General features: G+C 44.7%; 1 protein-coding gene across 3 annotated transcripts in view; it reads right to left on the bottom strand.

The window, feature by feature from the left end:
- The window catches only part of ncam2a (neural cell adhesion molecule 2a), a 242,583-nt gene extending 227,039 nt beyond the window's left edge, over nucleotides 1–15,544 (bottom strand). The window contains exon 1 of one of the 3 annotated variants that reach the window (XM_085801099.1): nucleotides 14,975–15,544. In XM_085801099.1, coding sequence (XP_085657225.1) covers nucleotides 14,975–15,113 — 139 coding nt within the window. In that variant the 5' untranslated portion in view covers nucleotides 15,114–15,544. The remainder of the gene's footprint in view (nucleotides 1–14,974) is intronic. The other 2 variants (XM_085801090.1, XM_085801082.1) reach the window with 2 other exon arrangements.
- Between the last annotated feature and the right edge of the window lie 241 nt (nucleotides 15,545–15,785).

The following is a 15,785-nucleotide window of genomic DNA, read 5'->3' as shown; positions in this document are numbered from 1 at the left end:
GCTGATTAGAGCCTGATGTACGCTGGGTTTTTTTGCGTTGCACATAGAGCTGAGTGAGTGAGTGAGTGAGTGAGCGCTGACTTTTCATTCCCGGCAGGTTTTTTTCTGCAACTTTCTCCTAGCGAGCTGCAGGTGTTCTGCAGCTCATTGTAGCCAGGAAGTGGCCACATATGGCTGAGCGTGTTGAGCGCATCTCCCTCCCTCTGTGCTGCTGATGGACTATCTGGCCTTCTCATGATCACTTACTGGAGCAGGAATCCCGCCAAGAGATTATGATTGGACTATAATCGGCAGCGAGGCGGGGGGTCCTGATTTTGATTCAGAGCTTGATCTCTCCTCCAGTTCCCTGATTTTCTTGCCACCGTGTGTCACCTGGGTGAATGTTAAGTTGAAACTTTTGCAAGTATCCCAAGAAATATGAGACAGACGGATTCCAGGAAATGTTAAATGTGTGTGTGTGTGTGTGTGTGTGTCTGCTTGCCTGTGTGTGTTGTTTTGCATAACGTTCTGCTGATGCAGGCAGATACGGGCACTGCATCTTCGCCGAACGCTCAGAGCCTTGAGCTACAGTAGGAAGGGGCACAACCCAAAACAGCGGAAATCAAAGAGTAAGCAAAATCCTGAAATAAATTCACCCACAAACAAACACACACACACACACACACACACAGATATGAGATGCAGCACTCAGGTGGTGAAGCCCTTCCAGTCACGTTGTCCAAATCTATAACAGGCAAAAGACTCCCATCAAACAACCTTGGAGCAGCACAGCGCTCGCCAAAGCCCCGGCCGTGCATCACGCCGAGCCGCGTGTGTGCTCCATCACAGCAAACACACTCCGCCGGGGCAAACCGGTAACAAATGGTTGTGTTGTGGAGACTTATACTGTACCAGCTTTGTCTGTTTCCTGTTTTCTCAGGTTATACAAGTGAACAGTTATGTAAGCACCGTGCTAAAAGCAGGGTGAAACAGAAGTGCCACACAGCTGCCTAAAACACCGTAAGGGGGACAGGGACAGGGACAGGCACAGACAATAGACTGGGAATAAAAACATCCCAGCATGTGGTCACAGAACAGTTTGTGCAACACTTTAGTAATGTAATTATATATCTAGGCCTCGTACCGTATCCATCAATACTGTGTTAACAGGGTTAACAAAGTCCTGTATTCCTCATCATCGCACTCATTTCACATGATTGTTGTTTTGATGAATTTTTGATTTACTGTATTTCAGTGATGTGAGGATGAAGCTATGAAACACTCATCCTTCAGGTAGAGAGAAGAAGAACAGAGCACCAATGTTTGTTACTCTGACATGGATTTAGCTGATCTGAAACCTGTTGGGCTTCTCTCTCAAGAAAATGTCTTCTTTACATTGTATTAATGACAAGGTGTGGTGTGCTACTGTTGTTCATAATGCCTCTGCAGCAGGCTAGCTGTTAGCCCTGTCATAGCCTAACTGTCATTAGTTCATCTGCCTGAAACAGAAATAGCTGCACAGTGGCAGGTGGTGATGTGATAAATGAATGAATAAGCATTAGTCCTGTCAGAATACACTTCAATCACCACAACTGATTAACAACAAAACAAAATGCATTAAGAATAATGGTTGTAAATGACTGAAATACCTTTTACTACTGTTACTAATAGGGGAATGTCAAAATAAAGAGGTAAATTAGTCTTACCCTTTTATCAAAGTTAATGATTTTGCCATTTTCATGTTTAACCCAAAGTTACGTCTCAACAGTGCTGGCCTGAAGCAACTGTATCCATGGCAAACAACACAATCAAATCAGTGACACTGAAAAGTCGCCTTTGTTTTCACATGACAGAACAGATCATAATTACATTCATATATATGATTTTTTTTAAGTCAATATAATGTTTTGAGGTGAAGCTTTGAGAAATAAACTCCCTGATCGTCAGCACATGCATGCTGCTGACTCCACAGCCGCTGCAGTCCTGTGATGAGACAGTCCACCTTGAAGCATCACAGCGCTGCTATAAAGGACTTGTGCAGATGTTCCTTTCCATTCCAGCACTGTTTTTGTTTCGCTTGTGTACTTTTCCAATCCCACAGATAATTGGCCAGATGTAGGATGGAGGTTTATTCCTACTACGGCTACTTCTTTTTCTTTTTTTCCCCCCGCAAACTGAAACATCAACAGTAAATATGAGTTTTTGGTGTCAGGCGCTCAGAATCAAAGGGGAACTTCTTCACTGCTGATTTACTATTCTCTCTTCAAGAGGGGAGAGAAGTGAATCATACCGGGATTTGTTTCCACAGAAGAAGGAACTTCTCCACTGAGAGTCGACGCAGTAGAAGAGAGCGTTTTAAATGAGGCTTCTTTTTTTTCACTTTCACTGTCGCTAGTACTTTCTCTCCAACTTTACAACTGCGTGCATATTCTATAGTTGGATAGGCCTACATCATATGCTGTGACATATTCACAGTCATAATGTGCTGCCAATCTAACTTTAGCTGATTAACACTTGCAGCTTTGTAGATTGTGCACGTAATAGGTCAAATCAAAAGTTTGAAATGTCAGGGAGTTACCAAGAGTCGTCTTGATGGGAACATCGATGTCCACGCCAGATTTCATGGCAAATTCCACAAATGCTTTAACCAGATATTGGCACTTGAGTAAAAACTTAGACCAGAGTCTCTGGGAAACAGAGATGTCTGCACCAAATGTCATTACAATCAACTTTGTAGCTTTTAAGATATTTCATTTCAGGGGCCTAATGCAGCGGCCCAGTCCTGTGCTGTGTCATTCCCTCTCTCCTCCACTGTCCTAGCAAAATAAATGCAAAAAAAATGCCAGAAAAAAAAGTACAGTAGCAGACCAAGAGTCTCACATTGCCATTCACAGACCCTAACCAATTAGTAATACCTCATTATCCAGTGTTGTTTTGTTATTGAGCCTCCACCTCTGGGTCAGATTTCCATGATCTTTTCAAACACTGTCACAACAAAACTTGCTTTAATTTGAGTATTTTCTAAAACCTCTATTGTGCAAACAGACAAAAAGATGATCAGGTTATTCTCTGCGTATAGATCGGTAGACTTTGTGACGCCCAAAAGCCAATATTCTAAGCCACTTTTCCCATTAAGTAGACTTTGTGACAAAATATGAATCAGTTGCTGTATGTTTTGTGTCCGGTGAGCTGAGTGATTAGTCATTGTGTTAATCCTGGCTCTGAGGCGCGCTGTTGTGAGAGAGGTGGTTGCCGTGTCTAATCTCAGGCGTTGCAAAGATAATGATAAGAGTAAAGCGGGCCTCAGGGGCGCACCACTCTCCACGTTTGTCACCAAGAATTTCACACTGTTGTCAAATCTGTGTTTTGAGTTTTTATGGGGAAGAGAGAGAGAGAGAGAGAAAAAAAAGCAGAAATGTTTACATGAGCTTGAGATTTATAGGCCAATAAATCAGGGCAGGGAGATGAGATTAGACTCTTTTCTTCCATTTTTCATTTTTAATCTCTCTCTGGATACTTCTGTGGAACTTTTAACAGGGAAAATATCACATAACAGGGCTCATGCTGCGTTAGTATTTCCAGAAGGCTCAGACGTGTGGCGGGTTATTAAGACTCGAGCTTGCAACAGGATTATGAATGAGGGAGACAGTAAGTTGTACTGTAGTAACTAGAATGAGCGTGGATGAAGCTTTGCCCGGTAGTTTTAAGGAGGGAGGTGCAGTGGGTGAGGGTGGGGGGCGGGGGGGATCAGTGGGCAAAGTCTTACAATCACACAGGTTATTTGGGGACTCCTGGGGAAGTAGAGGCGGACCTGAGTGAACTCCTCATTTCTGTGGGGCTTTATGTAGCGTGACGGTTCCAAATGAAACTCCCAGATCATGTGGGAGCGCTCTATTAATTTGTGGCTCAGGCCGTCTCCTTGGGGAGAGAGCTGCCACAGCCACTACTGCATCCCCCCACCACCCCACCCCCCCTTTGCAGCTCCCAGCGAAAGATTCTTGTTGCTTATTGACTGAGGAGCCACACTGCAATGTTTCTCCACGACCGCGGCTGCAGCTTTCGCCTCAAGTGCCGAGACGATCTATCATTTCTTTGGTCGCCTACTCCAGACTTTACAGGATGGATGAAGAGCAGCGTGAAATAAAAGTAATCTTGGTTCTCGGAGCAATACACGGGCTTTAGCTAGCTGAAATACACTTTGTTCCTACATGGCATGCTCTGAGAAATCTAATCTGGTTCTGTTAAGTCATGTTGAAGTAGAACCACCAGATGACTTTCAAGCTAACAAGATAGCTGTGGTGGAGCGGTGTGAGCAGAAACCTGCTGCGTGTGGATGTTTGTCAAGTATTGGATAAATGCACAAACTCAAAGAACCAGAATTCAATCAGATGAAGAATCTGTAACTGTGAGAAATCTGTTTGTAAACAAACTTTGTTTCTGCAGAAGGTCTGTTTTTTATGGTCGCTATGTGGCTCATTACAATCAGACTCTTCAACTAGAACCTGTCTGAAACTGGCACGTGAGAGATCACAAGGCTCTCTAAGTCTCCAGCCCTGCGGCACATTCACATGAAAGGAAGGCCAACACACTCCTCCTGTTCTGCCTCTTCCAACATCACTCTTTACCTTTAACCCTCCTGGTGTCCTTCTGTTCCCTTCCTCCATCCTTCCTTCTTTCCTTCCTTTCTACCTTCCTTCTTTCCACAATCCTTTTCCCTTCCTTCCTTCCTTCCTTCCCTCCCTTCGTCTTTACTTCTTCTTCCTTCCTCTTTTGATCCAATTGACCTGATCTGTTCACTATCCCTCCATCTTTCTTTCCTTCCCTTTTCCCTTAATTCCTTCTTTCCCTTCTTCCTTCTTTTTTCTTCCTTCCTTGAATGAATCTGTTCCCTCCCTCCATCTTTCTTTCCTTCCCTTTTCCCTTCCTTCTTTCCACAATCCTTCCTTCCTTCCTTCCCTTCGTCCTTACTTCTTCCTTCCTTTTTGACCCAACTGACCCAATCTGTTCCCTCCCTCCTTCTATCTTCCCTTCCTTTTTCCCTTCCTTCTTTCCTTCCATTTTTCCCTCCCCTGTCCATCCTTCCTTCCTTCCTTCCTTACGTCTTTCCCTCCTTCCTTCCTTCCTTCCTTCCTTCCTTCCTTGACCCAGGAGGACAACAGGAGGGTAAAACATGCACTAACCACATCCACATCGTGCAATTAGTGAAAAACACACGGCCTCTAGATTCGTCAAATTCTGTGTTTTCCGACTGATGCAGGAAGATCGTCGTGCTCAGCATTTCTGTGCAGCCGCTGAAGAAACACGGGAAAGAGAAATATGAAGTTTAGTAGGTAGGACAGCAAAGTCCAAAAATATCCTTATCCGACTACCTCATGTGGGACCCGCTGATTTCAAAGGCGGAGAAGGACTGGGACTGAGACGTGAGGAAAGTTTTTTCCCCCCACCAGGACAGCCTGCATGTCAGTAAACACACCATCCGATCTGAGCAAAGATAAGACAGGTTCTTTAATTACTGAGAGACGCTTTGTGTATTCCCATGGAGGCGCGCGTCCTTGGGAACTCATCGGCTGGTGGGCGGGAAGACAACAATCCCAGAGTGCCCACATTGGGAGAAGGCCAACTAGGATTGATGGGAAGTTGTGCAGATATACAAAGTAATTAAAAACACGCCTACACTCTGCCTGCTGTGCCTTATGAGTGCTTGCAAGACAATAATTATGACTTAGAGAGATAATAACACGCTTGACAGAACAACCCTGAGACGACTATACTTTAAAATTTCTGACCGCTGTTGTGCAAAACAGAGTCAAGTAACATTAAATCCATAGGTGTTAATAACTGTGTTGAAAAGCACAACAACAAACATCATTAGCCTGACCGAGCAAACAACATTAAGCATGGCTGCTGCTTGAAAAGCTTCCCACGTAGGGGCGAACAGGATATCTTCCCCCCACAGACGCAGGTGATGAGACTAGTGTGGGAGTACAAGACAAAACAGAGCGAGCACATGAAAAGAGGAAGAAATGAAAGGGAGGGAGGAAAGAAAAGTGGAATAGAGCGGAGGCAAACGAGAGGAGATAGAAACAAAAATAAGCTGGCCCACATTGCATTAGGAGATTCTGTTTGAAGATTGTCTGGCATGGAGAGGCAATCAACAGAGCAGAGACTGTTTGGCCTCACTGCGAGCTATTCTGCTGCACTGCGACCACATCTTGAGTGTCCCTCCTCCTCCTCCTCCTCCCCCCCTCAGCCGTCTTTCTCTCTCATCTATCACTCACTCTCTCTCTCATCTATTCCTCATCGAGTACAGCCTCCCATAAACAAGGATACCGGGCCACCGTTGGCAAGAAATCTGAGAAGACTGATCCCTTTTCCAGATGAACTCTTACTGCATCATTTCCTCGCAGAGACGGTCCCACAAGGACGCGGGACGACCTGAATCATCTGGATGCTGGGAAGTATCAGTGATACAGAAGGAGGGGGGCCGGGGGGCGGGGGGGTTAAAACTGTGATATGCCCTCATTGTTACACACTCTAAGACTGCCACTGTTTACCGCCCAGACCATTGTGAGGTGTGATTGACAGCTGGGTTGATCTCCTTGGGCGGGTCAGAAACACGCCACAACGCTATTCACAAGAGAGTCCATCAATCACAATTTGGCTTAATTAACCAGCAGGAATGACAAGACAGAGACCCAGTGTCTGTCTGGATGGATGGATGGATGGATGGATGGATACAAGGAAATATGATGGATACAGCACAACACAATACAGCAGAGGATAATTTAATACTGTAAGCCCAGAGGAAAACTCAAGAGTGCAGAGCCAGCAGAGAAAAGAGTGACGGCTGCTGCTCGCCATCAGAGAGATCGGTTCACCACATTCAGTTAACTACAGCAGTATGGTTTTCAATTTCATTTATATATAGAGTGAGTGAGTCTATCGGCTGCTGTGATGTTATTATCTCAGTTTTTAAACAGGTTTTATCTTGGTGGCTTTGAGATATAAGATGCTGTCCAGGTAATCACAGCGGTCTCCACTTTTAGAGACCTTTCCTCCGCCCTCTCTCTGAAGTCACTTCCAGTCTCCTCCAAATTGTACGTTATTAAAGACAAAGGCAACAACTCCCCAGAAGGATCGGTGAAAACCAATACGGAGCCCAAACTCCTTCCAACAAGTCTTTGAAGTGCTCACAATATGTTAATGTGCATTTAATTCTCAATCTGTTGAGGAGGAAAAGCTTCAGACCTCCTCTACATTTCCATGACAACTGGAAAAACAACAGAAGAGTGACGTCTTTTTTCTTTACAACCAATGCATTAGTGCTGGATCTGGTCAAAAGATTTCAATACCAGTGGTTTTATTATACCTACTGTAGATTTCAATGCCACAATGAAAATGACACTTTTCTAGGACATACTGTGAGGCTTTCTTAATTTAAAAGAACGTTCAAATACTTCAGATATTTAATGTTATGTAACATTCAATTTTATGATTTATGATAAGAGACAGAAACTCAGTGTTACATATATTAGTAGTTAAAGTTACTCATCGTACTGATAGGTGTATGAATAAACCTACACCACACTTTGTGCCTCCCAGCCAGCGTGGCTACAATTAGCATTAGTCCACTTCCCAATCACATTGATGAAGCGTATAGACATCCAGCAGGCGTCATGGGCTCACACTTCAGTAACTAGTGCTCCATCGACGTGAGGCACACATCCAGCAGGGGAGAAGTTGAAAAATATTGTTCTTTGGCGGCCAAAAGGAACGGCTCCTCTTCATTACGGCTGTATCTCAACGTTAGCACATTCAGCTGTCCGTTAATCTGTCATCCAGCCACCCCTTCCTGTCATCCGTCTGTGTCCATCTTAGAGCGTAGTGAGCCTGGGATTTCATCTGTCACTGTGTTGGTAGCCCTCCAGCATTTCACCTGCTGCAGCTCCCATGAAAAACTCCTTTTAATGATGACTCAGAAATGTACCCGTGGCTGTACCAGCTCACTTCCCATCCATATTTATCCAACTATTTCATGTCGCTCCTGCACTTTCTGCCACATGCACATTACTCCCCATTACTCCCCATTAACTCATTGAATGCTGCGCTGTTTTCCAAAGCTTTAATCCTGCTACCAGCAATTTGGACCATTGGTGACGATTTTTGTAAAGCCATAGTGTATTCTATATTATTGCTATGGGCACATACTATGGCTCGTTGGAAAGGTGAAACTTTCTGCTTCCAATAGGGACAAACCGTTTATTTCATGCCTCCCTTCCTGAGCAATCCCAAGATAAACAGTGGCTAGTTTTCACCAAAATCCCTGCTTGTTTTCTAGAAATGGAGATATAGCATATTTTATTAAATATGCTGTCACCTATTTCAGTTCTGTTCATCACAGAGTTCCCAAATTCACACATAAGGTGTGTTAGAGTGTCTATTTTCTTATTTTAAAAAAAAATAAAAAAACATAGAATTATATTTTTGGCATTCAATAAGTTAACAACAAATGACATTTTTAAGGTTTTAAAAGACAAAACTCTCACTACGTGTTGGGCAGTATTACAAGATTTGGGAGTCAATGACCTAAGATATGCGAGGGCACTATGCAAAATGAATGTGATCCATCAACTGTGTATCGTCATTAACACTTCAGTCAATACTGTACCCGGGGGGAAAAGGGAACGGAAATTAACAGTGTGAGTCGGTTCCAAACAACTTTTAAATGCAGGGTAATGCAAAGGTGAAGACTAGAGTTTTTTCTTTACCTTTATAAACTTTTAAAATGGAAATTACACGTGTTGGAACTCAAGTTGAGATAACCCCTGTGGATGAATTGTGTGAAAACTCAAAGTAGACACGTGAAGGGGGAAAAAAATCTACACATGACCTTGATGTCCTCATTTGTAGTTCTACAGCAGAATAATTACCACTGTGAAGCCGTGGAGAAATACGCCAGACTGTGGCTTCATTAGTAAAAAGTTGAACAGGATTGTAAAGATTAGAAGACTTGATTTTACTACCAAACAAACATGAGTAACAGTAAACAAATGTAAATCTTTTTTTTATTCACCAGGGAGATACAGGAAGCGAGTCTGTCACTATTTGAAGAGCAGCTTCATTTATTTATTTGTCGTAGCTGTCACTGTTTTTGACAAGCTCGCACATTCATGTTGTTGGTGTTAATTCAAATCAATGTTGTGCCTATGTTCATGATAGTTTATACACATTTACACAGTTAACTGTGTATTTACTTTTTGCACCCTTTCACCCGCCAACAGCAACACACAATTTGTAACTCAGAGGACGACAGTTTGACAGGTGACATCACTGATATTACGTCAGCGTTTCTGCAAAGTCCATTGTGCCGTTTGGAAAGTACAGGACGGGACGCGCAGGCTGCTGCTGCTGCTGCTACGGTTTAATTTTGTTTATGCGTGTATTACGTCATGTAGAAAACTTCCCATCAGATCGCTCTGCACCAAAGCCCAAAGCTTTACAGTGGTTATTAATATGGTCTAAGTGGGTCACTCAAAACGCTCAGCCCAGACTTGGGTTGTTCTGCAGCTCTTCTGATCCCTCTGTTCTTGGTTTAATCATGCCTGCTGGTGGCCAAACCCAAGACTTAGCCCCAGACCATGAGACGATGCACCGTGGAGGAGCAGACTGTGTGTCTAAGGCTGTCTGTGTGTGTGTATGTGAATGCATATGCCACAGATATAAAGTGAACAACAAACGAGGGAGATGCAGACCAATGCAAGAGCTCAGTTTCTCCCCTGCATCCATCTGTCAGTCAGACACGGTGCCCACTGGTGCTGTTGTCACCCTGGCATCCTGGCTCTGCCTATTAGCCTGCTAGTTAGACTGGCATTTAGACTGGCAGGACACGCGCGGGCGGGAGCCAAAGGGTCTCCTGCTTGGCTAGCACCAAAGTGATGTAAAACAGTAGACGAACCCACAGGAGCACATGGCAACATGCAGCAGCTGCCTCCTCCAATCACGTCACTCTGGCCTAATTTGATTCCATCTCGACAGGATTCAATTACATTTTATTAATTTTGGCGCAGTGCGACTCCACAGAGTTTGATTCAATCTCTGGCAATGCAATTTAACTAGATGCAATCAGATTCACTTGAACTGAATGAATTTTTAAACATAATCTCTTCCTCGCTTCCTCCCTCTGTATAAATCGTGTTGCTCACTCCATCGTCCTCAATTTTCTCTTTCTGGGATTCAGACTATACTATAATGAGCGATGCCAAACTCTTCCTACCAGAAGATCCCGACTGCTTAGCGCATCTACATTTTCTTGGCTCCTGTTTGGGACAGACTCCCTGAAGAGAACATTAGTCACTTCCATGATAATAATGGCTAATTTGAGTGAAAACGCAGCGAGGTTGGCTGGGGGCATTATCGAACATGCTGCTGTTTTTACTCCATGCATCACAAATAAGGGTTTCAGAAATATGCCAAATGTTCACCTACTGGAGCTTGTTGTTTTAATACCATCTCGCCTCTCAGTACTTGAGCTATTGCATAAGAAATGTTATTAAAAGACTGTTTTTCTTCACATTTTTCAAGCAAGTATGAACATATTTGCCACGCAGGTCTCTTAATCCCTGATGCTAATCCTGTTAACCGAGCTGTGAGCTGATGACTGTGCAGCTTGTACACCAAGCCTTCCGAAATGCCCTTGAGCAAGGCAATTTGCTGCTTTTTTTGAAGGTGCTGCACTTGGACTGACCTCTAAACTTCACAATGAAGAAGTTGCGGATATGGAAGGATCAGGAAGCGAAGCGACCTTGGGCATAAACATGCAAAACAAAATGTGGCTGTTGTCATTATTTTGTGTTTCCTTGCAGTTGGTTTGTTCCTCTTACTGGCTGTTTCATATCCCTGTGTAGTCATTTCAGGTGTCATTTGTGTTCCGTTTTTGTTTTTATCTCACTTGAGATCCTTTTACGAATGAGAATACAAACTGCTTTATTAATCCCCGAAGGGAAATTTGTTTGTCTGGCAGCTCATCCACCAGTTGCAGAAGAATTCAAAAGCCTGAGATCTGTAGGTACAAAGGATCTTCTACGTCCACCATCAAGGTGTTATGAAGTGGATGATCTGAGTTGTTCAGAACGGCCTCTACCATCTTCAGTGTGCATCTCTCCAGTGAATCCATCAGGGAAACATGACTGAAGTCTCCTGATATCATTAAAAGTGCCTCAGGATGTTAAGTCTGTATCCTAGCAACGAGTTCACGGAGAACTTCAGCAGTTGCCATGGGTTGGATGAATTGATACAGCTCTTCATCTCAGCTGGAGCAGGGTGGCGTCCTCCACAACTGCTCTGGTTTCAATGAAAGAAGCTCCTCTCCTGAACAAAGTCCTCTCCACATAGAAGTATCCACCAGTAGTTGACAAAATACGACAAAAACATCACAAAAATAAAGCAACACTTTGCTGCTGCTCTTTGTCCCATTTTGGTGATTTTGTGTTTATTTGTTGTCTTCATCTCTTTGTATCCACTGGACTGACTTTCCAACAATAAACACAAACACTTTAAGCAGGTGCTGTGATCTTTGGGTGGTCCGACCCCCCCGTAGACCTGCTGGCTGGAGCCCAGTTGGCCCGTTCTGCACTCCATGCAGTGAATTTTCTGCTGCTGAAACCGGCATTTGAGAGGAGTTTGAGTCACAGTCTACTCCTTGGTAATTTAATAGTTCTACAGTCTTTGAGTTTGGAAACAGAGTGGAACATATGCAGGTAGGAGTTAGAGAAATATGCCAATGTCATATCTCAAAATTACTGCTCATTTCCTTCCCGTCTTATTTCTGCCACTTTGTTCTCAGCGAGCTGACGACGAGCCCTGCGGCACAGATGTTTGGCAGTGCTTTTTCTCAAGTGTTCAGGTGTTTAGAATATAACAGACGCCTCTTTCCTTGTACGCACAAATTCAAAAAGCGGGACTTGAATGTGGCGGATCGAGTGTTAAAGGGCACACATGAGAAATCAAAGGCTCGCAGGCAAATAAATAGTGTATCCATAACAGTGAGATTGCCCTTTGTACAATTCAGAGCCCTGCTGACTCTAGTCGTTCCTTAAATTGATTTCTCATATGCGGCTGCCTCGAGGGGGCGATTCCATTTTCATATATATACTAGCTCTCTATATGTGTGCTCTCAGTCTTAGTCTATTAATCAAACAATGCAATCAAATTCACCTTGCAGGACCAATAAGCAGGCTTTGCATGTCTGTAATAAGAGTTTGTGAGTGCTGTTGCGTGCTGTTAAGAATGTGTGCAGCAATAAATTATCAGCATCAGCGGGAAATGTAGGAGAATAGAAACTTTTAACGCTTTAATGTTGGGAAAACTAGTTCCTGCAAAACTAGTGGAGTGAATTTCTAGAAAAAAAAAAGAAAAAGAAACTGCACTCGCCTCATAAATATTTAACTGGTGATTCATTGGGATGGTTTGATGCTGTGTACAGTGTGCATGTGTGGTTAAGTGTGTGTGTCCTCGCATTTATACCCACTCATGTGAGCATGTATGTAAACCAGAACTACAGGATGTAAGCAAAGCTCAAATACATGGTTAAGCCTTGGCTCAGGGTGCAATGAGAGACACTTAAGCGCAGGGGCATAAATCTTTTAAACCCTGAGCCACTGACATTTCCCCCCATGAGATACAGCGAAGTATCTTAATTACGCCACTTAACATCACATCGGCGAGTCCCGGGTGAGCCCAAGCAAGCATATAATTCATTGTACTAAGCATCGGTAAAAGCCAAATACATAAACCTTCACGGATGCAAAGTGTAGGGTGAGACGGTGAGCTGGGACTTCAAAAGCAAATGTTTTCCTTCAGATGTCAGCGGGGGGAGAACAGAGGATATCTGCAGAGTTAGTGTGGTGGGAGCCGGGGCACCTCGCTGCCTCTTGTCAGAAAATCAAGCTGCTGTCATGAATCGGTGCAAGAGAATGAAACCTCTTTCTGGCGCTGCTCCTTCTTATTAATGGTTTGGTGTCCACTCCGGAGCCCCACGGTGCCGAGGAACACTGAGAATTAAGCACCCTGTCAGGCTCCGGTACATGCCCTTCATCTCACCAACCAGCCTTATTATTCACATTACAGCGTGTTCTCTGCTTTTTGTCTTATAGGTCAATTTGCGTGGACTTTTGCTATCATGAAAAACATGATAAGAATGGAAATCGGATGGTTGGGTGATGTAATACTACTGTAACAAAGGGAAAGTAACAAAGCAATGAATATTCCAGTTAAGGCCTGAGAACAGTAGCCTGCCTTTTTTTTCTTCTTTTTTTTTTTTTTTACCTCCACTGCCAATGTACTACATCCTTTTATCCTTTTGTTGTCATGCTACAAATCACCAAAACAAACACATGGACTCCAGTTTGATGCCACTGCATCTTAGATATACACTGAATTATATGCAACCACATCAGCAGTGTCAGATGAACCAGCTATTAAAATTCATTCTGTTTTTTTTACATCTCCTCAAACTGGGGTTGTGCAGCACACTGTAGCACTGTCACATCTATCTGGTGCCGTGCACACACCTCTGAGACCAGCTATCCTGAAGGACTGGAGCAAAGCAGTCCGAGTGAAATGAGATGCAACATGCTTCAACGACCAGTGGCTTGTGGCTGCACTCTTGGCACAACTTTGCAGCGCTCTACCCCCACCTGCCGTTGTGCGCCAGGAAGCCAGCGTGACAACACTGCAAAAAATGTCCATCTGCATCTTTCTTTTTTCTTTCTTTCTGTCTTTTTTTTTTCCTTGAGACCTTTGTTTTCTTTTAATAAGTGGGAAAATCTCGCCACGGGGATACGATAATGCGCCTTATCCTGGACGTAAATTAACTTGTTGCAAGATTTCTCTCTCTCTTTTTTTTGCCAGAGATCCATTTATATTAGTGTTGAAATAAATAAAATAATCCCATCCTGCGAGCATTTCTTTTTCGCTTCAAGAAATGGATTAACACTGAATCTGAAGCTACAGGAGTTGAGTAATTTCCGCGGTGCGCGCCAGGCTCATCCCGCGGTGGCACGGTGACGCGCGTCACTGACCACAACACACACACACACACACAGGCCAGGGGCGAGTGTGTTTACATCCATTCAAGTAACATCTTCATCTCCCACCGTGTGCGCGTGAAACCAACACACGTACACGCGGGGGTACGCGCGCGCAGACAACCTCCGCGCCTCCTGGATCAGGTGCGCCACGCACACAGAACCCAATTACCGGTGAAGTGTCACTCCGCTGTCACACACACACACACGCAGCTCCAATTGCCAAACTTTTCCCGAAGCATCGCAGTGTTTAACGACATCAAGGCCCCCCCCCAAAACCCCCACCCCCCACCGATGTGATCGCGCACGTGCCTGCAGACTGGATGCAGACGGCGAGGGAAGATGTTCCACCGTGCAATCTCCCAATCTCAGCCCACAGCAACACAGAGTGGACTACTGGGCAGTGGACGCAAAGCAAGACATGCAATCATGATCCAGAATACAGAATTAATATCTGGCCTGTGTCTGCTGCCAGATCAACTTGCGAGATATAATCGATTATTTATTTATTTATTTATTTTCTATGATTAAACCAGGCAAGACGGAGCAAATAAGATCCACACACAGCAAACAGGCTGCACCTCATCATGAACTAACTAATGAGTAAGGACTGTTATGTTATATGATGGAGATAACAGTTTGCACAGTGCGCCCCACAGCGCGCCCCCTTAAAAAAAAGGGACCCCCCCCATCATAATCCCCCTTTTCAGTAAGAAAGCATTCTGTCCCCTGCAAGACGTGCTTCAATTACAAAACAACGTCCAGTTAAACAATCCAGCCCTCTCTCTCTCTCACCCCCGCTGCTACTCCGTGTCTCTCTCCCACAGCGGCTCTCTCCGCCCGCTGCAGATCACGATGGCAGAATGCACTCAACTTGTCCACAAAGTCAGCAAAGCTCGATGCGCCCTTACCTTGGCTGCCGCAGACGAGCACCCCGAGGAGATGGAGCAGTTGGAGCATCATTTTGGGGCAGGTTTCTCGCCGCAGGACGCTGCTTACAGCTGATGTAAAAAATCGACAAGGGCGACGCACACGCTCGACTCCGTTCATCCGCTGTCTGAGGCTCCGGCTCCGCTGGCGACTGCTCTGCCTCAGCTCCTTCCTTCCCTTCCTTCCTATACGCGCGCTCCCGCTCGCCGCTCGCTCACCGTGCCTGCGCTGCGTTGAGGATGAGGACCCCACCACCGGCACACACACCGCCGCTGCTGCTGCTGCTGCTGCTGCTGCTGCTGCACGTCATTCCTCTCCGACCATCTCTGCTGGAAGCTGTTGGTAGAAGGCAACAAGGAGGAATCAAGCAAACATGTTTGTATAGTCCATGACTTTATGATGTAGTCGATGTGAAAACATGCTGCAAAGTTAGAAGGAGGCATTGAAAGAAGATGAACATGTCTGCAGGAGCATAGCTCAAACATCTGTGGGTCCCATCCAGCTGTGGGCCCCTGGGACACTCAGCCTGTTTATCCCCAATTTCCTGCTTTGATAGCCACACAAACTTGTCTTAACCTACATCTACATTACTCCATGTTCATGTGAAGTCGACTTTTCAAAGGAAACCCATCTCCACCCGAGCAATCACACACACTGATCATGTGCAGGCTGGTGTAAGCAGGAAGCAGCTTGTCTGCTGTGCAGTTGGTTGGTTGCTGCAAGAAGCTGCAAGAGCAGCAAGGTCATTAATGCTTGTAGTTTGTAATCCATGTTGCTGTCATCATCCTAGTC

Source organism: Trachurus japonicus, chromosome 2, assembly GCF_045865225.1.
Source record: "Trachurus japonicus isolate A0001 chromosome 2, Traja_1.0".
In the NCBI taxonomy this organism is placed as follows: domain Eukaryota; kingdom Metazoa; phylum Chordata; class Actinopteri; order Carangiformes; family Carangidae; genus Trachurus; species Trachurus japonicus.
This window is presented reverse-complemented; position numbering and strand designations above follow the sequence as displayed.